The 27254-nt window shown below is 36.3% G+C and overlaps 2 protein-coding genes across 2 annotated transcripts; both read right to left on the bottom strand.

The window, feature by feature from the left end:
- Nucleotides 1-222: 222 nt before the first annotated feature.
- LOC123313061 lies at nt 223-1662 on the bottom strand. Its single transcript, XM_044897787.1, has one exon. The coding sequence runs from the start codon at nt 1660-1662 to the stop codon at nt 223-225; it is 1440 nt and encodes a 479-aa protein (XP_044753722.1).
- A 188-nt stretch (nt 1663-1850) lies between these two features.
- On the bottom strand, nt 1851-3296 carry LOC123312991. The gene has a single exon (XM_044897676.1). The coding sequence runs from the start codon at nt 3294-3296 to the stop codon at nt 1851-1853; it is 1446 nt and encodes a 481-aa protein (XP_044753611.1).
- Between the last annotated feature and the right edge of the window lie 23958 nt (nt 3297-27254).

Here is a 27254-nt window from a genome sequence, read left to right as displayed (position 1 = left end):
AAGCGTTGACATCACCATATCAGTTGCTCCTGAAGAAGTCAACGATAGTTGACGAAATATAGAGCTTTAATATAATTTGACTCTCATTGGAATTTTGCCCTGAAAAATAGTCGAAACACCCTTAATTTAAATCAATAACTTTTTTTTTTTTTTTTTTTTTTTTTCACCTCGTAGGGGTCTGGCTCGGCCAAGGATGTCGGATCAAACCTGATCAAGACAACTTCAGTCATTGACAAGAAATTTCCGGACTATTCTTGTCGTCCACAGGACTACCTCCTTCTGTGACGTGCTTATGATGTCCTGATCCAATCCCAATAGAGCTGTGTTCTCTCCCAAATGTGTCTCCACCAGGCCGATCGTCGTGATTATGAGCGGGGTAATATACACCTTTCTGAGATTATAAATCTCTTTCAGCTCGAAAGCGAGATCTTCGTATTTTGTGAGTTTTTCGGTGTATGCTCTAGAGATGTTATCATCTGCAGGCACAGTGACGTCGATAATATTTGCCTCCTTTTTAACTTTGTCGAAGATAACAATATCCGGTCTGTTGTGTGCAACCGGCCTATCCGTCTCCATCAGGGTGTCCCAATAGAGCCTGTATTCCTCATTTTCCATGACAGCTTTTGGCATATATTCGTACGGCTTCCTTGAGGTGAGTATCAATCCAGTTCTTATAGCTATCGCTTGGTGGTAAACCTTAGCCATTGCGTTATGGCGGTCTGTATACTCTATAGGTGCCAAGATGGAGCAAGACGACGTGACATGCTGTATTGTTTCCAGACCCCGAGAGCATTTTCGGCACCTGTCTGATGGTAAGTATCTTTTTGTTATGTTCTTAATATATGCTCTAGTCGGAACCACCTGATCTTGGATTGCCACCAGTCTTCCCTCAGTCTCAGGATACAAGTAACCCGCTGTTATATATTTAAGTGACTGTTCCTTGTTGACATTATTATTTTTCAGGGCTTCTGGGTACCTGCCATGTAGCGTCATTCCATGCCACCGTTCCGTCAGCGTTCCGATGGTCGTTGCCTCGGTGAGAGTTCTTCGGTCTGCTAGATTGAGCGCTGTTATGTTCTCGTCTTCCTGACATATAATCTTGAACAATGGTGAGTTTTTTGTCTGAAAGTACTCTCTCAGATCCTTCACGACTTTATTATGGATGATTTCCAGACTCTGTAGCCCTCTACCTCCCTCCTTCCTGGGTACATATAGTCTACTTACCGAGGCATGTGGGTGATGAATCCCATATTTTGTCAGGAGAACCCTCACCCTTGTATCCATTGACTGGAGCTCCGTGGTCGACCATCTTACAACTCCAAATGAGTAAGCTATGCACGGAACAGCCCAGGTGTTAATGGCAGTGAACATAGATCTTGAGTTCAGTTTGCTTGCCAGGACCTTTTTGAGCCTCCCAAAGAACTTTCCCTTAAATGTTGCCTTAGATTCGAAAAGATTTATTTCCAGCCCCTGTTGAACTCCCAGGTACTTATATGTTTCGTCCAATCCCATTCTTCTGATAGATATGCTATCCTGCACCTGCATTTCATCCCCCTCCACCAGTTTTCCTCTCCGTACATGCATCACCGCACACTTACTCAGCCCCATATCCATCCTTACCGTCTCCGAGAAGGATGCTACAATCTTGAGCATTCTCTTCATTTCCTCCTCACTGGATGCATAAAGCTTCAGATCATCTATGTACAGCTGATGGTTAATCTTCGTGTTCCTTCGTCTTTCAATTATGTAGCCATATTTGTCATCTCTCAGCAGTTTACTCAAGAAATTCAGTGCCAGACAGAACCATAGCGGGCTGAGCTTATCACCTTGAAATATCCCTCTTCTGATTTTTATTTCAGGCGTTGCGGTAGTTTTTCCTTGCGTACGACCAGTAATTGCGTACGCCACGATTTCATCAGATGTTCTAGAAGCTTCACTACAGACTCAGATACTCCATAAAGGCGCAAGGTTTTCAGCAGCCAAGAGTGCGGCATGGAGTCGAAGGCCTTCTTATAGTCGATCCATGCCACAGATATATTCCTCATCTTTTTCCTGGCCTGTTTCGTCACCAGGTGATCAATAATGAGAGCCTCCTTACATCCCCTTATATTTTTCCTGCACCCATTCTGCTCTGGGGCCATTATTCCATAGTTGTCCACATGCCTCCAAATGGCCGTCGTGAGCACACCTGTAAGTATCTTGTATATTGAGGGCAGGCAAGTGATGGGTCGGTAGTTTTTTGGGTCACTGGTTTTATCTCCCTTTGGTATCATGTGGGTTACACCAAGCGTGAGAGATTCCGGTATCACCGAAGGGTTGTGCAGGGCTTCCTGGAACATTCTAGCCAGATGTTTATGCGTTGATTGGAAGTTCTTCCACCAGTAATTGTGCAGTCTATCAGAGCCCGGGGCAGACCAATTTTTTGCCCTTCTCAGCACCATACGTATATCTTCCTCCTTTATTTCAAGCTCTTCCATGTCATACGTTTCAGCTTTCCTCTCAGCTTCTTTTATCCAATAAGCCCCGTCGTCATGCGTCCTCGCATCCCCCCAGATTTTATTCCATTCTCTATACATTTCCGTCACTGATGGCGATTCTCCCCCTGTAGCCTCTACTCCCTCTTCAAGCGACCGAAAAAATTGCTGTGGGTTTTTGTAATACAGTTGGTTGTTCCTGTACCTCTTAACTCTCTCGTTATAACGCTTTAAGCGATTGCCTAAAGCTTTAACCTTTTGTTTCAGCCTATCGCAGATTGTCACCAGCTCCTCTCTCAGCTGCCAACTACGCCTCCTCACCCGGTACTCCGACGCAACTCTTAGTGTTTTCTTCAGAAGCTTCCTTGATGGGTTCTCCGTATGCAGGTAAGTGTGAAGCACCCCAATCTTCTTTCTGTTCTCAACTATCTTCTTTTCTAGGCGTATTTTCCATGGAGGGGTTTGATCTTTGCGGTGCGTGGGTTGATTGTTTTCTAAGTGAAGGCCAACCTCCTCGCAGACAGTCACCGCACCCGCATAGACCATGTCCAGTATCTCTTTAAGATCATTTGAGTTCCGCATACAGGTGTTCAATACGTCATCAATTTTCCGAACAGTCTGTAGCAACCTGACGGAGCCCTTCATCCTTGGCAATTTTGGTCTTCTTTCAGGTCCCATTCCCGAGAACAATTGCAAATTTCTGGCGAAACGTCGCTCTATTCCGGTTTGTCTAAAGCTCACTCTATTCTCCATCTGCGTACCATTTCCAGTTGACTCCACTTCTTCCTGTACTTCCGCTCCAAGTGGTGAAACACTCTGCATTATAGAATCGAGCTCCATCGACGAAAATTTGTTATTCCGGAGAATCCATCTGACTCTATTCGCTAACAAATTGGGATAAGATCGTCTCTCTGGGTAGATTTCATTCCAAGTCTCAGTTAAAATTTGTCGGTAAGTTCGTCCTGTAATTTCTTGCATCTCCAAAGCAATAAAGTGAACGCGCATTAAAAGAATGTTTTCTTCCTCAGACCATCGCGTTCTCCCATCTCGTCTCCCAAAGATAACCGTGGAACTAGCCTGAGCTTCGTTCAAACTGTCACCTCCTCTTCCTCCTGAGACTTGATCTGAGCTTACGGTGCCATCTCGGGGGGCTGCGCCGCTTGCCCCACAGTTTCCCCCAACAGACTCTTCCTCCTGACGGCTCCGAAGGTGGCCAGTCCGCTGCCTCCTACCGCCCTGATTTTGGCTTCTGGTTACAGCAGCACTTCAAATACTTCAGACACCCAGGCTGCTAACCTAGGGCCTGGAAGACTCGGGAAATGCGGGGTCGTCACTCCCCGAAGGCACAAAGCCACCCCTGCATATTATATATATGCATATATATATATATAGTTATAAAGTGTTAATACCACCTCCGAAATAGTAACTCGTTTAACGCTCTCACCTCATATATATCGCTGTCACCTCCGAAATCGGAGGTGACAACGTTTTGCCTTGTTTTTTAGCTTGTTAGATTCAGGAGGCTTCAGGGATCAACATATCAAAAAATCGTTTTGAGGTCACAACGCACCCCGTTTATGTACTGAACAATCTTTTAGTTCGAGTGTATATCACTGGCGCTAGTGTGCTGAGCTGTATATCGAAGAATTGCTGTGGGGGACTCTCTGCTCGTTAGCACCTCCGAAAATGGCAACGTTGTATTTTCAAAGCAGATGTAGACAGGCGGAATATAAGTATACGGATGAATTAACTGTAGAGAGGCGCAGCGCGCTATCTCCTCCATAATTGCAATCCAGGCGGCATATCTCAACGATTTTTTATCGCATTTATCTGTAGGGGAAAGAATCACGTGAAAGAAAACCAATCTTGGCTCTCTCGAATGGAATTATGACTGTTTATATTCCATCGTGTGTATCTATGCATCCGTTGAACTTCTTTCATCTCAAGCTAAATATTCAGATGTAAATGGTGATGAATATTCAAGGACAATGAGCCATTCCGAAAATTTTCATTTCAGAATCAAGAGAAAAAATGCTACAAATTTTACAATATCACAGAAATGAACAACGTCGGCTAAACCGAATGTTGGACATTGTTGTGTTATTTCAAATGGAACGCTCTATATATTTTTCTTAAATCGGATTGCTCAATGATTTTGAGGAATCCTTTGCTCAGAAACATCTGTTTTATTATCGATTATGTTTAATTATTGGATTTTCCCGAAAATTTGAATAGCTTGTACCATCTCTCTGGTTTAAAATACTGGAACTAACAATCTGCACTCAACTAGTAGAATACCTTCTAAAAGAAAAGATCCTTTTACCCACACAACATGGTTATGTAAGAGGTAGATCAACTCAGACAGCAGTGTTTGAGTTCATTTCAGGAATCCTTAATGCCTTGGAGGATTCTAATATAACAGTGGGTCTAATGCTGGATCTATCAAAGCCATTCGATACTCTGTCCCACGACCTTATTCTCCATAAACTTTCTGCATATGGCATAAACAAGCTTGACTGGTATCAATCATATTTAGCAAACCGCAGGCAGAGAGTGGTGATCTCTCAGAACGGAAAAACAACAGTTTCGGAAGAAGAACTCACAGAGTTCCGCAGGGTAGCATATTGGGCCCTATCATTTTTATCATTTTTCTAAATGACCTAAGTACCATATTCGATGAAACCATGGTTAGGACAGTGAATTATGCAGATGACACAAACTTCACTGTATTGGCCAAGCACGATTTAGAGTTGAGTTTACCATTTTACACTCAACTCTAACTCTAAATCGTGCTAGCCAGTGGTTTGAAGCAAACGGTTTGTGCATGAATTCTGAAAAAACAAGTGCCATCCTATTCAGGACAGCTCATTCCGGTCCCCAAGTGCCTACCAGCATTTCACTGTCTAACTCCACATTAGAACTGACTAAATCTTGTCGCTTCCTAGGCCTCTCTATTGAGGTAACCCTTGATTGGGGAGAGCACATTTCCAACCTTTGCAATCAACTGGGTACCATCTGCTACACTTTGGGAGTCCTCAATAAATATCTGGACATAACCTCACTAAGAACAATATACCAGACAGTGTTTAGGTATGGCATCATGTTCTATGGTAGTTCATACAACCTACATAGAGTGCTGAAAATGAAGAAGAGAGCCTTCAGAATGATCTGGAGGATGAGGAGGACGGAATCATGCAGGGGAGTCTTCAGAAGGAATGGTCTTTTGACTGCTCCTGCTGTACACATCCAAGAAAGCCTGATATTTACATTCAAGAACTAGCACTACTTCGAAGAGAACACTGTAAGTAATTACAATACGAGGACAACTGCACTAAAATATCCAAGACACAGATTAAGCCTCACTGAAAAGGGACCTGAATATAGATATATTCGTTATTACAATAAGATAGCTCACAAACTAAGAGGAGAATGGACTCTACAACAGTTCAAGAAATTCATCTTCAAACTCCTACTTGAAATCGAACCCTACAGTGTGGAAGACTTTATGGAACACAGACTATAAAGCAGAAAATGACCCTGTTTCACTTCAAGTGTTTAATGTCATGTGTACACTTTACCTGATATAAAGCACATTATTTATTTATTTATTTATTTATTTATTTAAATTTTTTAGTGATGTATCATAAAGAAAATTACAAATTATATCGAAACAAGTAAGAATTCATGAAGAATTATCCAAAACAGATTTGTAAGGGAAAAAATAAACAAAATTGAAGTCTTTTGAAGGCCTCGAGTCAACATATTTTGAAATTGCAACCATATTTTTGTCAAGACATGATGAATCTACAAAATGAAGGTAATAATATAGATACATACTCGGATACATATGATTGATTGGTAATTCCCAAAAGCTATGATGAACAGCGGACACTATGAGGGACGCATGATGAAAGGAGAAAGACAAAATTTAATTTAAGTATTTTCGCATGAAGTTTTATTATTCAAAATAAATGATGATTCTTATAATTAACAAATCAGGTGCAATTAAAATTTTTGTTTTGGTCTTCGAAAATAACACATATTGATCAAACTTCTACTATCCAAAATGAATAGGTACATAGATAAAATGTATCTATATACAGGATATCTGTAAACAAATGCGAAGGACTAAGGGAGATGATTCCTTAATGAAAATAAGCGGGGCTAGTTCCTATAAATTTTTTTCCGAATAGACAGCTCTTCCAAGATGCAGCTTTGGAAGGCGATGACGAGTCTACAGTTTTTAATTTTTTTTACAGGTTCTGAAAAACACTGAGTCATAAAACTATACATATTATACGAAGCACTGAGTAGATTGGTGCCAGTTTCAACTTCGGCAAGCTCGCAGTTTAGGCGGTAACTTGCTATCGATTTTTTTAATGTGTCTCTCCCTTAAATTCAAAAATTTCTGTGAAAATGTTGAAATTTGAGTTACTATGCTATTGTCATAGAAGTATACAAAACTATCAGGTCGGGGGATCCAAGATTTCGGGCCGATTCACATGAAAAAAAAACATAATAAAATGAATTTCGTGAATACCGAGGCTGAAAACTACTATTCTCCGCTATGAAAATTTAATATTATTCCAATAATATACCGAGTTAATTAATGCTACGTTGCTATTACTATAAGGCCCGGTTGTTCAGTTCAGGATAAGGCCGAGATTTAAGATGATCCTAGATTAACCTGACAGAACTGAACTGAAGTGTCAAAATCAATTTAGGATAAACTTTAATCCCGAACTGAACAACTGGGCCTATTCATGTAGAGTTTCGGATTTTGCGAGAATCTACTGCTTTTTCTTCAAAACAACAACTGCGCTGAAGGAAATGTGATTGACTGTTATCTATATCATTTACATCATTATTTGACGAACTTCAAAGTTCTGAATGAATTAAAATCTAAACTTGAAAATATACGAGATAATTTTCGCAAGAATTTCAATGAATTCTGAAAATTTTCATCATTCTGGAGCATTCTGGACATCAATAATTCTCGAATCATCCATGGAATAAATTCAATTTTATCCAATATAACACGCAAATCGAAATGTTATTCGAACTCGGCATCTTGAGCAATTCGTTCCTAAAAAGCCGGAATCAGGTAGAAAATTTTGAACCCTTCATATCAGCGTTAACACGTGTTTTGCAGTAAACAGATGCCGATTTCGTTTTCAACGGGCCATGTAACTAGGGTCGGCGTTGGGTGAAAGGATGAACGGTTCTTACAACAAGAAGAATTTGAATTTTCATATGACGGTGAGGGCATTTGTTTTAAAATTTTCAGAGTACAAGAAGTATACAGGGTGTTTCACGAGTAAACAGACAAATGAAAACCGTGAAAAGAGGGCATTGTGCTGAGTTCAGAATCATACCATATACAGGGTGTTCCAAAACTAGTGAATCAAACGTTACACCGCGATAGAGTAAACCAAATATTATCGAATGACACCAACATTAGTTCGACGAAAATGTACCGTTTCCAAAATAATCAGAATTTTATTAAAATACATAAAGTTGCCGATTTTCGAACTATTTTTCTTAATAACAGGGCCAGTTTGTGAAAGAGGATATCGATTTTAAATTATATTGAAGTAATATTATTGTTTCATCTCCCCTAATTGAAATTATTTTAAGTAGTTAATCGATAACCATAACCTAAGTAAATGTAAATTAAAACAATTGTTTTTTCTACATGATTTTTAATACTCAGAATAAACAGGGGTGATAATATGGGAGAAAAACGCTATCCTCAATAACAAATTGGCCTTGTGACTGAAAAAATAGTTCGAAAATCGGCAACTTTAGGTTAGGTTTTTTTAGAAACGGTGCATTTTCGCTCAACTAATGTTGGTGTCATTCGATAGTATTTGATCTAGTCTATCGTGGTGTGGCGTTTGATTCAATAGTTTTGGGGCAACCTATATATAGGTTTCTTCGAGGTTTTTTGAAATTTCTCGAATTTCCGTTTTACTATAACTCCTGAAATTCTGATCAAGTCGAATGAAAATTTATATTTAGCCTTGAGTTGTTAATTTCATTGAAACAGAGCATTAAAATTCGACAAAAATCTGGACCGGGCTCAGTGAGGCTTTACTTAACTTCAAACTCATAAAAACACCATGTATGTAGTTTTTTAATCATAATTTCAACTTTTTTATCTGCATTATTATTGTCTCAAAATGAATTGATTTTTGGGTTGCCCCACCTGTTGATTATGTTCTAGAAATAATTGTTTTGGTCAGACGCCTCTAAGGAATAGAGCACTTCATGAAAATGTATTTAGAAATCCATAATTGATTTTTTTTCAAAGAATATTCTGTTGAATGTGTTCAACAATTATACCATATTCGGTCTTCAAAATACTCTTTCACAAGGATAAAATGTTTCAAAATTGATAAATCCAAATATGGGTGGAAAAACTACGCTAATTTAAAACTTGATATTCAGAATGAATCTATTTTTCTATGGACAACTAGTTGTGTGAATAAAAACAAAGAAAGAAATCGCGGGGTGTCAGATCTGGAGATCTAGCAGTCCAATATTGGGGTCCTACCCTTCTAATAAAATGACCTGAAATACTGATAAATACTTTTGCTGGTGCATGAATATCATCAATGTTTCAATAACAAATTGTAATAAGACCAGAACAATCCATAGATTTCCATAGATCCAATAATGACTATAACGGAAGAAAGTGCATTTATCATACTTATCCGAAGTGCCAATCATTACCTTCACTAAATGACCAAATGAGGTGAAACCCAGTTCGGAAAATTACTTCAGTTCCACGTTGTCCATAAAAAGCGATTCATTCATAAGACATCGAATTATAATTATTATTTTCATGATCATGATAGCGTAGTTTTTTATTTCTATTTTTGTTCATTATCAATAACAAAGCTTATTATCACTGTTAATGACTTATCTGAATGACCAGATATGCTATAAATATCAAAAACAAATGCAAGACATATATTGAGAACGAAAAAATTCAGTTGAACATTTCAAATTCCATTTTTAGATTTCCTCAGTTGATTGGCGATCATATTCATCCCATTAATTAATGTAAAGTAAAAGTCAATATGCAGCGCTGTTTTTTCCAGACATTTCACGATCAAACAATTATTCATTAAAAATAATCTGAAAAGGCATACCAAAGTTTCATTGATTTTGAGAAAATCAATGGAGATGCCTGAAAAATTCAAAATTATGACGAGAAAAACTACAAACAGAGTGTTTTGCATGAGTTTAAATTTGAATATATCCTCAATGAGTTCGGTCCTGTGTTCGTCAACTTTTATTGTTCTGTTTTATTGAAATTTAGAAGTTTAAGCGGATAATGAATTTTTAGCCGAATCCAACTAAAATATTTGGAGTTATAGCCGAACAAAAATTAGGGAAATTTGAATAAACTCCTCTCTATATCGGAAACGGAATGCCTAAGACACACATATGAGGTGTTTTTGAACTCAGCTCAATGCCCTCTATTCACGGTTTTCGTTTGTCCGTTTACTTGTGAAACACCCTGTGTACTGAAAAATTTCAAAAGACTCCTCGAGCAATTAAGAAATGCCATTAAATCAAGGAGTTCCTTTTGAACCGCTATGATGAAAAATGTCAATATCCAGTTATTATTATTATTTGGGGTGATTCATCGAAAATCCCCAATATCTCGAAAACCAAGGCACTTTTGCCAAACGTAAAATATATTTATTTGAACCGCCATAGAGTACTCTACCCGCAGGCTCCATATTATCCACTCATTACGCCACACCCTGTATAATTATTATTATTATATCAATGTATTGAAAATAAACAGACATGAATACTAGGCAGTTGTTTTGTTTGAAGGTGAAGCTCCTGTTGCTTCAAACTTCTTTTAATTATTTTGACGCAAGATGATTTTTGTTGAGGAATTCAACATTCTCGTAATTATCCGTTCATTTCTTCAAGAGATACCCATTCCCTACCACCTATGAGTATTCAATTCAATGCTAACACTGCATCAAATGCATTTCATCTTCGGGTTGCTTTTTTTGAATTCTACAACTGATGTAACGTCTTCAGCCAAAGAAAATAAACAACAGTAACTCTCCTCAAGCTACTGATTACTTCTATTTTCCATGTAAATAAATAGATTTGGTATGTCTTCAATCAGTTTGTATAAATGTCAATTATGTTCGTTACATATTTTCGACGCAATATTTTCCGAAGTGATTTGACATTGTGATGAAGTACGTTATTACTGAGAGTCTCACGTAGAACGGACTACGTAGCACTGATTTAAAACTCAAAAATGTTTTGACCAGCGTCTTAACCTAACATTTTCGTACCATACAGAGTGAAAGGTATTCAATTTCCATGGCCAATCCTGTGCTAAAATGAAAGTGAATGAAGTATAGAAGCTGAAAGTAAAACGTATATCTTTGTTGATTCATTCGGGAAAAACATTTCAATGGAGTTCCTCATGTCGTGAATATAATGCCCAAAATTTAGGTAACTATTTCATACCAGAACAAATTCGGTAAAATTGTCTTTGTAATTAATCTTATATGTAACGAAAAATTTCATTGTCATGTATCATTCATTTTAGGACCTATACGGTATTAAACTCCCCTATCGGACGAAGTATCGTAGACATAGCATACTTATTCAAAACTGTTGATATTCATGAAGAAAAGATAATAATTTCTGTCCAAATTCATTTACTCCGAATCCTTATCAATCAATTATTAGCGTATGAAGTTTATTAATATCAGTATCGTTCTCAAACTATTTACAGGTTTCAGTATGTGTGAATGAATCGGAAGAGCAGCTGTATTCTGTATATGAGTAGAATTCAAGCTGCCCTACTTTCTGTCCTCCTGAAATCTGGCAACGTTGCGGGAGGTGAGAGCGCACTACTAATAAGAAATATATGCGGAGGTAGTAAGGTCTGATTCGTTTAAAGAAAAATTTTTCAATGAAAATCTTTTCCCCTCTTTAGGTACCCCTGTTATTTACCTTCCCCTCTACATATATAAGCAAAAATTATTCCAATTAAAAAACTCCTTCATCCGGAGGTCAGGTCGCCCAATGAACTTAACGGAGGTAACAACGAACTACGGGTTCATATATATATATATATATATAATTCAAATCAATAATTTCACAAACGACTAGTATCCTATAACTTCAATCTATATATATATATATATATATATATATATATTTATCCAGCATACTATGTTGCGTCCATACATTGTCTTTGGGCCATACACTATCGCGTCCTGAATAATACTGCGTCCGTATACCGGACGCAGCATTGTTTTTCAAAGTTTTCTCTGGTATTTCGAGGGATTCAACGACAGGGGTGGTCGCAAATCGTGAAGGACGTCGAGAGCTATCTTTGGAACAACTATAGATTTCATTCATCTTTGGATAGAAGAGTTATTCTATGTTGAAAAACATATCTCCAGACGCAGTAAAGTGCTTCTCATGAAACCTAAAGTATATTTTTAGTTCACGCAAATTCCGCTTCGGGGGCGCTTCAAATGATGAAAACTGATATACAGTCAATATACATCTTTCACACGACGCATAATGTTGCGTCCTAAATCTGGCAACTGTGTATACAAGTAAACCAAGTTGTATTTGCACAACTGAAATGATTTAGCTTCCTAGGCTCCAAGGTCATCCCAAAAGTCTGTTAGGTGAAGAATTGGATTCTGTCTCTAGAGCAATAGCAGGTCCGATTGAAGTGCCCTTATGGTGTTCTTTTAACTAATATTGTCATTATTATTTTTTCGAATGAAAAAAAATTATAACGTGAATTTTATTCCACTTCAATTAGAAATCAAACGATAACACTTTCCAGAGAATTATCGGATTAATAAATTGACATGAAAGGTATCGCTTTATCCGCTTATGCTTATATCATCTCATTTCACTTGTGAATTGAAATTTTTTTATTCCACTGGATGAATAAACGTCAACTTCCCTTGTTGCTAGAGGCAAGTATATTTGCCTCTTCATTTCCTTTAGTTCCCGAGGGACCAGGAACCTAGCTATACGGTCATACAGAGCAGTTTTTGTTGATCGGTCGTCCTGTAGGCCATCTGGCATTTGTGAATTGGTGTATTCTCCAGATTCTATGTTCTTATGTTGTTATCTACTACTTTATTCATCGTCTTCAATAGAAACGATGTTGAATTAATCGTTGAAGATTGTGGGTCCTCATTTTGGTGTGAAGGGAACTGTTGTCCTTCTCCATTTTCTGTGTATATGACTCATTCTAAGCAGCTTCTGGTTATCTTCAGAAGATGAAGACGAATCTCTTCAAGGATTTTTCTTTACACTTCTGGTGATCTATATAGATTGAAGGTGTTCATTGCCCACTCCAAACAACGTCTTTTAAATATCCCAATCTTCCTAACGAGGATTCTTGTTCTATATTGCTGTATCGATTCTAGTTATGGGTTTACTACCTGTGAAAGTTGTTTTGGGAAAACTGAAAGATCGTTCCTGTTCTCCTTCGGTGAATTATCCGTCTGGCTTATTGAGCGATATTGTGGGGTTGGTTAATCCTTTTGCCATGACCTTTTGTATTCTGAGTGATGTGGGATTAGAAGTGACATTACCACAAAAATTAAAAAGTTTTACAAATTATGTAAACTCTTGTATATATGTAGTGTCCTTGTAATATATTAATTAATAAGGACTGTCTGTCAAAGTGTATATCACAGAGATGCGAGATCTGATTGAATTTAGAACAAATCATATTGTACACAGATGACTGAAACAATATATTTGTTCTGGGCGTAGTAAGGTTGAACAAGCGTACGGGTCTAGAACTTGGGCGTCCTATGAAATCCTACTCTAGCCAGTAGATGTGCTATTCAAGGGTCCATGGAGGAACCTCAAACAAACAACGCCCTTTCTGACATCAAGCTTAACTGCACCGAATTTATTCAACAAAACAGCATGATCTTACTCGAAAAAACTTCTCTGAACAGCCTCCATTAGTCCGAGAGCTGGCAACGAAATTCGACAATAGTTTTGTACTGGCGCATAATTTAATATGATTTCCCAGGTGACCAGTTACATATCTGTTATGTTTTCTTGGGAGATCGAATGGGGAACTTTGTTATGTGATATTTTTCTGTAACCATTACGTGTCTGATACGATATTTGGGATGTACCTGTGCTGTATCGAAATTATATCCAAATGTTGTAAATTTCATGTTCCCGCTCCATGATATCCACGTAACATATTTGTAACATTGTTCTTTATTTGCCATGTATCATTTTGAGATCATGAACAGAGCATGACACCATAAGCGTTTTAACTACCGTCGAGGGCGCTGTAAAACGTAAACAAATATGGAGGATTGTGAGAAATGCTATTGATACTGCTGTCGTTTCGATATGTTTTTATTATCATTTAGACGTTTTGTCAGTTAAATAGTGGATTACTGAAAGTGAAGTGCAGATATTGAACGTTTGATAAGTTATTTGTGTATCATAGTGATTTTCCAGTGAAATGGTGAATTACTGAAAAGAAAGTGCTATGGATATCGAACTGTAGGTCAATAAATCATTTCTCGTATTTTCATAGCAGTCCTATGAAAAATAATAGGCTATGTTTTTATTATATCCAGCATATAAAAATTATATTTGAATAAATAATATCCTGTTTGATATACCTAAATTTCGATATAGGTTATTTCCTCACGTGTTGCATGTACCTCATATGTAGAAATAAATGAATAAATCATATACTTATATTAAAAATTTTCTTCAGAAAGATATGAAATATGCATAAAGTATTCTTTTCATTCTCACAACGCATAACATGGACACAATTCTTCTAAAAACTTATTGACCTAAGCCAAAAGATTAATAAACTGTTGATTATTCTTTTTATGGAATGCAGGAAAGTGCAAAGACCAGAAAGACATGCCCTAATCTTTCTTGGAGAACAATAATCATGATTCCTGCAGTTTGCATGATGTAATTTATTCTTTCTAGTTTTATTAACGTGTGCACTAATTTTGTAATCTGAAATTTATGAAAATATATTGTTTTTGAACATTAGTTCATTCGTTCACATACCTCGCCGAACTGATGTGAGATGTTTTTGAATTTTATTTTCAGAAATGATTGATAAACACACATTATTTGAACAATCAAAATACGAGTTCAATATTATTGCAGTAGTTTATATTAATTTCCATAATTTTTCATCTTTTTGTTGAAAGCGTTTTCAATAACAAATGGAACATAATAAACAGAGCACATGAACGTAATATATATAGATCTCCCATGGAACAAATATTTGCATGATCCATGTTTGAACTATTTATGCTCCTTTTAGAAAGGAGATGTGTTCCTTGTTTGAGGCGGACATAGGAGCATAGCTGCTACATAAGCGCTCTGTATTTGTACTCTTAGGCCCGGTACTTTCACGTGCGAATAAATAAATTTATTCGCATTTATTAAGTCTTATTCGTAAGATTAGTAAAAATGCAGTCTTTTCACTTTCAGATAGTGTTATTCATCGAATAAATCTGTCATTGAAACTTAATTAGAAGAGTTTATTTGTCATAGATCGAATGTCGGTACGTCATTATTCGTTGAATAAAATTTATTCGAAGGTGAAAGTACCGGGCCTTAGTGTGATATATCTGTTATAAAACAAGGAGCGTGAGATACATTTCTGCTTCATAACTGTTATGAGATATGGTCACCTGGGTTAGTATTAAGGGTGTACATAAGTCAGCACCCACTCTCAAGGTCAGGTAGTGGAACACGTAGCGGCGACGCGCTTTGATGTAGGTATATGAAATTACAACACACTCTACAAGTATTTTGTAATGATTGAAAATTGTCACTATTTCATAGAACAGAAAACTTGAAAAAGTGGTCAGATCTCATTTTAGTGAAAAGCGGTTTGTCAGTACACCACATAAGTTGCTGCCTTGACGATGTTGTTTCAAAAGAATTGTATTGGTTGAAACTGCATTTACTGCTCAAATATCATATATTATTTGTGAATAAAATATTCAGACCACATATCAATAGAAGCAGTCAGCAGTCACCCCAAGGTAAGGATATTAATATTGTAATTTTATATAAATCAAAGAGCGTCGCCGTCAGATGTTCCACTTCCTGACCTTTTAGCGTGGGTGCTGATTCATATACACTATCAAAACTAACTCATATTTAATTATGATCCATTACAAATCTTTTGCCGATTTTCGTCACCAGCTCTCGGAATATATGTCATTGTGATGTGTACGGCAATCGTATATTGGGTTCCAAGCAATGCATCCAAACTCTAGTTTGCTCGTCGTAAATGTATTGAACAGCAAAATCATGGTTTCCGGATCAGAAAATATCTGCTATTACGCACGATGAATTCATACATTCTTGTCCTCGTACCAAGTAAATGATTAACATGAGGAACAAATGTAAAACTTTCATCAAAACAACGTCAAGATCTTTTATCTCCGTTTTTTTGCTCAGGACGCTGCCATCAAGACTATAACTATACAGAAATAGTTCTTTTTCCTGGTGTACGTGGCGACATTGCACTCAAAAATGCTCAATGGTAGTTGATTTCTGCCACACCAAATCAAGAATGAGTCCACAAAGCACGCTGCAGGAAACGCAGTCTTCAATAGAGCCTATATCACCAAAGATTTTAAAATCGTCGGTATGAGCCCATGCACGAATAGGATTAATTAGATGTATCATCACTTGTTCAAACTTCCGGGAGTGGATAACTGGAGTGGAAGGCCTCTAAAATTCCGTGATCGACTTTTTGTTCCAGATCGTAATGCGAGTGGTTTGGCCAATTAGTTTCGAACTGTTGTAAGTTTTGCTTCAGATGGATCTTAATGGTGGATCAGTTCCTCTTCTGTTATTTTATATTCGATTATCCTATGGTCAGAGATTGATGGTTTGGTCACCATTTCCCAAGCTTTAACACTTCTTCTGGAAGCTGTGTTGACCATTGTCATGTCCAGAACCCCTTTTCTTGCCCTAGTGACAGAACCAGGTGTTGTCCCCACGTTCTTGAGATAGTTCTTCATTCTGCCAGAGTTCTGCAGGCCAGAATAATCTCCAGTTCAGTAACGTTATTAGTTCTCAGATCTAAAAATTCTGCAATCAGAATTACCATTCAAACTTTATACCCTGGGTATGAAGCCCCCTGTTCGAACATTGATCCTTTGTATTTTTCACATTATTTTTGGCAGCGAAGGGAATACGACACAAGAAATTCTTTGAGCTCTTTTTCTGGCAGAACTTTATCCAGCTTTGTACAAATGAGAGCTTTGGTTATTTGTCTATGCCATAAACTTCTCTCAGATGGAAGTAAGGAATTCGCATTGTGTCTCTCTGTATACCCCGATAAAGTATGAATTCTGCAAGCGGACAAGATGTGCATAAGAGTTTTCGTCGATCACGGCTAGCCCTGCAAGATGTTGAGGTGAGCACTTGCATTATATTCTATTATTCTTCTTATACTACCTAGTATTCTAGTATCTAGTATCACTCCATCTTGATGAACAAATCCTTCGTTTCCGACATCAGCTCAGCCGACTCCAGAAAAGCAGCAAGTCATGGTCTTTCAATCTCTTGAAATATATAAAGTATATGTTTACTCATATGATATTCGAATGAAAACTTCAGTTTTGCTTGTCTAATCTGGCTTTCTAATATCTTTTGATCTGCTTGCGTGATAGATTTTTCTACTAGCTTAAGATCGATTCATAAGTCGGATATTAGCTTCTCCAAAGCACACCAGCTCTTTGACTTTGATTTTATGATGAGCTACTTTTCCCTTGAGTGGGTCTTGACCTCTCAATAATCTTATTCTATTTCCAATATTTGTGTATAATGTTGGTATTGCAAACTTTGAAACCCCTGTCTTCCTGCATTCGAGGAAAGTATATCCTTTGTATCGAAGAGTTACAGTTACAGTTTGTTCGGCGCATCTGTCGAATCCCCCAGACCTGCTACCGCGACCAAAGCGGTCTATTGTGGCACACAAACAAGCTCAAAGAGCTAAACTTCTACCATCTTCCAAAGGGAAGAGGTGATAACAGAGGAGGAGTAGTTCATGAGTTCCCCTAGAACCAACCTGACTCGAGAATTTCATTCGCCGTCCATTTAACTACCTTGAGAGAGTAGTTGACTCTCCAGACTGCCAAATTGTTCGTAGGATAAACTAACAACTGTGCCGTTAATGCATTCCTAATTTAAGTTATCTCCAGAGCACCACTCTCTCACATTCATTTGTTATTTAAAAAAAAACGAAAATGAAATATATAACGTTTTTAAAATTATTACATAATCACTAAAGCTCTTCTTGACAAAAAGACACTTAAAGAGTGTTTGAAACATTCTGAAATACGATTCCCCAAGTGAGCAGTCCATAAACTAAGGATGAGAACCATCATAAATAGAGAGGTGTTTTGAAGGATGAAAGTTGTAATAACTGGAGCCAATGTTATAATACGATCACGTCATCGAGTTAGAATAATCCTACTGTACCAGATTCTCAAACATATGTGGCAACTACGCTGGACGCAACAACATGCTAATGGTGAAAGATTGAATAAAATTCGGACGCAGCATTGTGCTACATATGAAAACAAAATATACGCCGGACGCACTAATGGTAGGACCATGAAAGGACGCAATAATGTGCGTATATCAACTTCTTTATTAATAAAGATATTTGAGATCTGAAACGACCAAACTACGTAATTTTTTGCGTAGATTAATATACTTCGATCAGATTCCACCTAGATAGCGTATTTCTGGGAGACGCAATAAGGTTGCTTTTTGAAAGGACGCAATAAAGTATGCCAGATGTAAATATATATATATATATATATATATATATATATATATATATATATATATATATATATATATATATATATATATATATATATATATATATATATATATATATATATATATATATATATATATATATATATATATATATATATATATATATATATATATATATATATATATATATAGTTATAAAGTGTTAATACCACCTCCAAAATAGTAACTCGTTTAACGCTCTCACCTCATATATATCGATGTCACCTCCGAAATCGGAGGTGAAAACGTTTTGCCTTGTTTTTTAGCTTGTTAGATTCAGGAGGCTTCAGGGACCAACATATCAAAAAATCGTTTTGAGGTCACAACGCACCCCCTTTATGTACTGAACAATCTTTTAGTTCGAGTGTATATCACTGGCGCTAGTGTGCTGAGCTGTATATCGGAGAATTACTCTGAAAGACTCTTTGCTCGTTTGCACCTCCGAAAATGGCAACGTTGTACTGTGCAAGCAGATGTAGACAGGCGGAATATCAGTATACGGAGGAATTAAGTAATGAGAGGCGCAGCGCGTTTTCTCCTCCATTATTGCAAGCCAGGCGGCATATCTCAACGATTTTTTATCGCATTCCTTTGTAGGGGAAGGAATCACGTGAAAGAGAACCAATCTTGGCTCTCTCGAATGGGATTATGACTGTTTATATTTCATCGTGCGTATATCTATGCATCCGTAGAACTTCTTTCATCTCAAGCTTACACTATAATTCTGAATTTGGCGAACTATTTCATTACCTATCTGAAAACGAATCGATTTGAGTCTTGTCCATAATGATATTTCTTCTCTCTATGGAAATGATCCATATAGATAATACTACCTATTAGTATAACGAACAATCAGTATTGTATCATTGCATATAATAAAATAACCTGTTCAGAGAGAAACATTTTTTGGATAAGAAAATTCAGATGTTAATGGTGATGAATATTCAAGGACAATGAGCAAATCCGAAAATTTTTATTTCAGAATCAGGAGAAAAAAATGCTACAAATTTCACAATATCACAGAAATGAACAACGTCGGCTAAACCGAATGTTTGACATTGTGTTATTTCAAATGGAACGCTCTTTATATTTTTCTTGAATCAGATTTCTCAAAGATTTTGAGGAATCCTTTGCTCAGAAACATCTCTTTTATTATCGATTATGTTTGAATATTGGATTTTCCCAAAAATTTTAAGAGCTTGTAGCATCTCTCTGGTTTAAATATTTCAGTGATGTATCATAAAGAAAATTACCAATTATATCGAAACAAGTAAGATTTTATGAAGAATTCGCCAAAACAGATTTGCATTTTTCGATAGATCATACAGGGTGTAAGGGAAAAAATAAACAATATTGAAGTCTTTGGAAGGCCTCGAGTCAACATATTTTGAAATTGCAACCATATTTTTGTCAAGATATAATGAATCTTCAAAATGAAGTTAATAATATAGATACATACTCGGATACATATGATTGAGATACAGATGATTGATTAACTTCTACTATCTAAAATAAAAAGGTACATAGATAAAATATAGCTACATACAGGATATCTGTAAACAAATGCGAAGGAATAAGGGAGATGATTCCTTAATGAAAATAAGCGGGGGTATTTCCTGTAAATTTTTCAAATCGACAGACCTTCCAAGATACAGCCTTTGGAAGGCGATGACGAGTTTACAGTTTTTAATTTTTTTAACAGGTTCTAAAAAACACTGAGTCATAAAACTATACATATTATGAAGCACTGAGTAGATTGTTACCAGTTTCAACTTCGGCAAGCTCGTAGTTTAGGCGGTAAATTGCTATCGATTTTTTCAATGTGTCTCTCCCTTAAATTCAAAAATTTCTGTGAAAATGTTGAAATTTGAGTTATTATGCTATTGTCATAGAAGTATACGAAACTAGCAGGTCGGGGGATCCAAGATTTCGGGCCGATTCACCTTAAAAAAACATAATAAAATGAATTTCGTGAATACCTACCGAGGCTGAAAACCACTATTCTCCGCTATAAAAAATTAGTATTATTCCAATAATATACCGACTTAATGAATGCTACGTTGCTATTACTATAAGGCCCGGTTGTTCAGTTCAGGATGAGGCAGAGATTTAAGATGATCCTAGATAATCTGACAGAACTGAACTGAAATGTCAAAATCAATCTAGGATAAACTTTAATCCCGAACTGAACAACTGCTATACATGTAGAGTTTCGGATTTTGCGAGAATCTACTGCTTTTTCTTCAAAACAACAACTGCGCTGAAGGAAATGTGATTGACTGTTATCTATATCATTTACATCATTATTTGCCGAAATTCAAAGTTCTGAATGAATTAAAATCTAAACTTGAAAATATACGAGATAATTTTCGCAAGAATTTCAATGAAATCTGAAAATTTTCATCATTCTGGAGCATTCTGGACATCAATAATTCTCGAATCATCCATGCAATAAATTCAATTTTATCCAATATAACACGCAAAACGAAATGTTATTCGAACTCGGCATCTTGAGCAATTCGTTCCTAAAAAGCCCGAATCAGGTAGAAAATTTTGAACCCTTCATATCAGCGAACACGTTGTTTTGCAGTAAACAGATGCCGATTTCGTTTTCAACGGGCCATGTAACTAGGGTCGGCGTTGGGTGAAAGGATGAACGGTTCTTACAACAAGAAGAATTTGAATTTTCATATGACGGTGAGGGCATTCGTTTTAAAATTTTCAGAGTACAAGGAGTATACAGGGTGTTTCACGAGTAAACAGACAAATGAAAACCGTGAATAGAGGGCATTGAGCTGAGTTCAGAATCATACCATATACAAGGTGTTCCAAAACTAGTGAATCAAACGTCACACCACGATAGAGTAAACCAAATATTATCGAATGACACCAACATTAGTTCGACGAAAATGTACCGTTTCCAAAATAATCAGAATTTTATTAAAATACATAAAGTTGCCGATTTTCGAACTATTTTTCTTAATAACAGGGCCAGTTTGTGAAAAAGGATATCGATTTTAAATTATATTGAAGTAATATTATTGTTTCATCTCCCCTAATTGAAATTATTTTAAGTAGTTAATCGATAACCATAACCTAAGTAAATGTAAATTAAAACAATTGTTTTTTCTACATGATTTTTAATACTCAGAATAAACAGGGGTGATAATATGGGAGAAAAACGCTATCCTTAATAACAAATTGGCCTTGTGACTGAAAAAATAGTTCGAAAATCGGCAACTTTAGGTTAGGTTTTTTTAGAAACGGTACATTTTCGCTCAACTAATGTTGGTGTCATTCGATAGTATTTGATCTACTCTATCGTGGTGTGACGTTTGATTCAATAGTTTTGGGGCACCCTATATATAGGTTTCTTCGGGGTTTTTTGAAATTTCTTGAATTTCCGTTTGGCTATAACTCCTGAAATTCTGATCAAGTCGACTGAAAATTTATAATTAGCTTTGAGTTGTTAATTTCATTGAAACAGAGCATTAAAATTCGACAAAAATCTGGACTGGGCTCAGTGAGGCTTTACTTAACTTCAAACTCATAAAAACACCGTGTATGTAGTTTTTTAATCATAATTTCAACTTTTTTGTTATCTGCATTATTATTGTCTCAAATTGAATTGATTTTTGGGTTGCCCCACCTGTTGATCATGTTCTAGAAATAATTGTTTTGGTCAGACGCCTCTAAGGAATAGAGCACTTCATGAAAATGTATTTAGAAATCCTTAATTGATTTTTTTTCGAAGAATATTCTGTTGAATGTGTTCAACAATTATACCATATTCGGTCTTCAAAATACTCTTTCACAAGGATAAAATGTTTCAAAATTGATGATACCCAAATATGGATCGAAAAACTACGCTATCTTGAAACTAAAAATTAAAACTTGATCTTCAGAATGAATCTTTTTTTCTATGGACAACTAGTTGTGTGAATAAAAACAAAGAAAGAAATCGCGGGGTGTCAGATCTGGAGATCTAGCAGTCCAATATTGTGGTCCTACCCTTCTAATAAAATGACCTGAAATACTGATAAATACTTTTGCTGGTGCATGAATATCATCAATGTTTCAATAACAAATTGTAATAAGACCAGAACAATCCATAGATTTCCATAGATCCAATAATGACTATAACGGAATCAGTAAAGAATTCGAAAGTCCATTTATCACACTTATTCGAAGTGCCAATCATTACCTTCACTAAAAGACCAAATGAGGTGAAAATCAGTTCGGAAAATTACTTCAGTTCCACGTTGTCCATAAAAAGCGATCCATTCGGAAGATATCGAATTATAATTATTATTTTCATGATCATGATAGGGTAGTTTTTTCTATTTTTGTTTATTATCAATAATAAAGCTTATTATCACTGTTAATCACTTATCTGAATAACCAGATATGCTATAAATATCAAAAACAAATGCAAGACATATATTGAGAACAAAAAAATTCAGTTGAACATTTCCAATTCCAGTTTTAGATTTCCTCAGTTGATTGGCGATCATATTCATCCCATTAATTAATGTGAAGTAAAAGTCAATATGCAGCGCTGTTTTTTCCAGACATTTCACGATCAAACAATTATTCATTAGAAATAATCTGAAAAGGCATACCAAAGTTTCATTGATTTTGAGAAAATCAATGAAGATACCTGAAAAATTCAAAATTATGACGAGAAAAACTACAAACAGAGTGTTTTGCATGAGTTTAAATTTGAATATATCCTCAATGAGTCCGGTCCTGTGTTCGTCAACTTTTAATGTTCTGTTTTATTGAAACTTAGAAGTTTAAGCGGATAATGAATTTTTAGCCGAATCCAACTAAAATATTTGGTGTTATGGCCGAACAAAAATTAGGGAAATTTGAATAAACTCCTCTCTATATCGGAAACGGAATGCCTAAGACACACATATGAGGTGTTTTTGAACTGAGCTCAATGCCCTCTATTCACGGTTTTCGTTTGTCCGTTTACTTGTGAAACACCCTGTGTACTGAAAAATTTCAAAAGACTCCTCGAGCAATTAAGAAATGCCATTAAATCAAGGAGTTTCTTTTGAACCGCTATGATGAAAAATGTCAATATCCAGTTATTATTATTATTTGGGGTGATTCATCGAAAATCCCCAATATCTCGAAAACCAAGGCACTTTTGCCAAACGTAAAATATATTTATTTGAACCCCCATAGAGTACTCTACCCGCAGGCTCCATATTATCCATTCATTACGCCACACCCTGTATAATTATTATTATTATATCAATGTACTGAAAATAAACAGACATGAATACTAGGCAGTTGTTTTGTTTGAAGGTGAAGCTCCTGTTGCTTCAAACTTCTTTCAATTATTTTGACTACCATTCACGCAAGATGATTTTTGTTGAGGAATTCAACATTCTCGTAATTATCCGTTCATTTCTTCAAGAGATACCCATTCCCTACCACCTATGAGTATTCAATTCAATGCTAACACTGCATCAAATGCATTTCATCCTCGGGTTGATTTTTTTGAATTCTACAACTGATGTAAAATCTTCAGCCTTCAGCCAAAGAAAATAAACAACAGTAACTCTCCTCAAGCTACTGATTACTTCTATTTTCCATGTAAATAAATAGATTTGGTATGTCTTCAATCAGTTTGTATAAATGTCAATTATGTTCGTTACATATTTTCGACGCAATATTTTCCGAAGTGATTTGACATTGTGATGAAATACGTAATTACTGAGAGTCTCACGTAGAACGGACTACGTAGCATTTATTTAAAACTCAAAAATGTTTTGACAAGCGTCTTAACCCAACATTTTCGTACCATACAGAGTGAAAGGTATTCAATTTCCATGGCCAATCCTGTGCTAAAATGAAAGTGAATGAAGTATAGAAGCTGAAAGTAAAACGTATATCTTTGTTGATTCATTCGGGAAAAACATTTCAATGGAGTTCCTCATGTCGTAAATATAATGCCCAAAATTTAGATAACTATTTCATACCAGAACAAATTCGGTAAAATTGTCTTTGGAATTAATCTCATATGTAACGAAAAATTTCATTGTCATGTATCATTCATTTTAGGACCTATACGGTATTAAACTCCCCTATCGGACGAAGTATCGTAGACATAGCATACTTATTCAAAACTGTTGATATTCATGAAGAAAAGATAATAATTTCTGTCCAAATTAATTTACTCCGAATCCTTATCAATCAATTATTAGCGTATGAAGTTTATTAATATCAGTATCGTTCTCGAACTATTTACAGATTTCAGTATGTGTGAATGAATCGGAAGAGCAGCTGTATATGAGTAGAATTCAAGCTGCCCTACTTTCTGTCCTCCTGAAATCTGACAACGTTGCGGGAGGTGAGAGCGCACTACTAATAAGAAATATATGCGGAGGTAGTAAGGTCTGATTCGTTTAAAGAAAAATTTTTCAATGAAAATCTTTTCCCCTCTTTAGGTACCCCTGTTATTTACCTTCCCCTCTACATATATAAGCAAAAATTATTCCAATTAAAAAACTCCTTCACCCGGAGGTCAGGTCGCCCAATGAACTTAACGGAGGTAACAACGAACTACGGGTTCATATATATATATATATATATATATATATATATATATATATATATATATATATATATATATATATATATATATATATATATATATATATATATATATATATATATATATATATATATATATATATATATATATATATATATATATATATATAAATCTAATAATAATTTCAGTTATTATCCGAAAAATCGTATTTCAAAATTCACTCCAGATACAAAGCAATATATACTTGTCTTTTCAACGAAGCCAGCACAATGACGAAATGAATAATTAACTCCAGGAAAGGGCAAAGATCGACCATTGACCATTGAGCAACAGGCATATACATCCTGCTCAAGTACGAGACGTGAGAACTTTAAATTCAGCAGCCAATAGTGATCACAGGCTACTGATGGGAATAATTAAACTACAAAACGAACAGAAAAGAACAAAAACTGAACGTAGAATCCCTATGGCACGACTCCACAAAAGATTTATACCAGCGAAGACTACAGGAAAAAATAGAAACAAACAATAGATTCGAGGGACGATGTCGATGTTTGCTGGCAAAAGTTGAAGACCAACGGCAAGAAGCGAACGAGGTACTTGGCAAGCGCATGATAAATATGGACAAGGGAATTAATAGGACCCCCTGGTTTACCAACGAAATAAAAAAGAAGTGCAGTGAAAAAAAGCAAGCGTATCTGAAATATCGAGCACAGAGAAACCCAGAATCATATGAACAGTACAAAACAATCCGTAACGAAACAAATTCGCTCATAAGATCAGCTAAAACCAGCCACTGGGAAAAGTTCTCCAAAAGAATGGAGAGCGACTTTTATGGACTGCAAAAACAGATGTGGCGATTGATAAGATCCCAGAGAAAGGAAATAAATGAATTAATTGAGCCTAAGCACATATCAAGGGAGACGTGGACCGAATATCTGGAAACACTCTATAAAAAAGAAGAAGACACCATGGAACGCAACAACGCACCAGCAATATTTACCAATGAAAATATAGAAGTAGAGACTGCAGACGTTGAACTGGCACTTCGACAGCTGAGGAATAGAAAAAGCCCCGGACTAGACGGCATCCCAAATGAATTGCTCAAGTATGGGGGGCAGAATCTGGTTAAACAGTTGACCTTGCTGACTAAGGCCATCTTCTACCACCACAGAATACCAGGCCAATGGCGAACAAGTATCGCCATCCTCATGTTTGAAAAGGGAGACAAGAAAAAAACAGAGAACTACAGGGGTATAAATCTACTCAGTACAACATTAAAATTAATAACTAAAATTATCACCAACAAGATCAACAATATTATTTTCCTATCCGATGAGCAACAAGGCAGATCAGGGAGATCATGTAATGATGCAGTATTTGTTATGAGACAGATCGTTGAGAAATCTATTGAATATAACCAGCCTGCATATATGTTGTAATGTGGTTACCTCGGAGAAAACTAATCTCTAGCGCCAGCTCTTTTTTTTCACTAGGAAGAATAGCAAACCTACCAGAGTAGCTGCTAGTCGGAGACAGAGTTCGCTGTTATCTAGAGTGGTAGCGATAACGAAGTAGTCAAAATCAAATTTTGTAGAATTTTATTCACACCTTCGGAAACTGATTAAATGTACAAGGGAGATATGTGTAGGTATGAAATATGAGCGAATCTATAAGCGAACATACATTCGGGAAATTCTATCCGGTCACGAGCACTTTATGAAGTTTATACCGGGTGCAGTGAAAAATCAAGGTTCAATAAAATGCGCCAACCAGAACTGACGAAATGAATACTAAGGACTTGCTATACGGTATCGGGATGTAATTGTATTTCTCCAGAAATGAAACACAACCAGGGCGGGTCTATTCGAGACTTCTATTCTATCTACTGATAGCGAAGAAAAGGTCTATTTTTAGCGCAACTACGGGATTTCACTGACGACGAGCGATATCTCTTATTCTCTACCCCAAGGGCTATAACACGCCATGACTGATGCAAAAGAAGAGATTTCGGATTCAACACTTATGACGCGGACACGAGGGTTGACGCACCATGACTGATAGCGAAGGGAAAAGTCAGACTCGCGAACCAGGGTAAAGAACGATAAAATATAACAGAAAGCGATACAGTACAGCAGTGTCAAAGTCAAAGAAGCAACCGGTGTAGGTCTAACAACGAAACTGAACGGTAAAGACGGGGACCTTCCTAGAAGATTTCTTCTAATTGGAGAAAATGTTTCCTGAAATCTTCAGAAGAGGTTTTCGAAATCTTCCAACGAGGGGGTCTGAAATGTTACGAAATATATTTCTGCGATGTT

Source organism: Coccinella septempunctata, chromosome 1, assembly GCF_907165205.1.
Source record: "Coccinella septempunctata chromosome 1, icCocSept1.1, whole genome shotgun sequence".
NCBI lineage: Eukaryota > Metazoa > Arthropoda > Insecta > Coleoptera > Coccinellidae > Coccinella > Coccinella septempunctata.
This window is presented reverse-complemented; position numbering and strand designations above follow the sequence as displayed.

Bases quoted from the DNA above. Each gene is read 5' to 3' on its own strand.
- LOC123313061 (XM_044897787.1), bottom strand. From the start codon at position 1,662: ATGAAGAGAATGCTCAAGATTGTAGCATCCTTCTCGGAGACGGTAAGG.
- LOC123312991 (XM_044897676.1), bottom strand. From the start codon at position 3,296: ATGCAGAGTGTTTCACCACTTGGAGCGGAAGTACAGGAAGAAGTGGAG.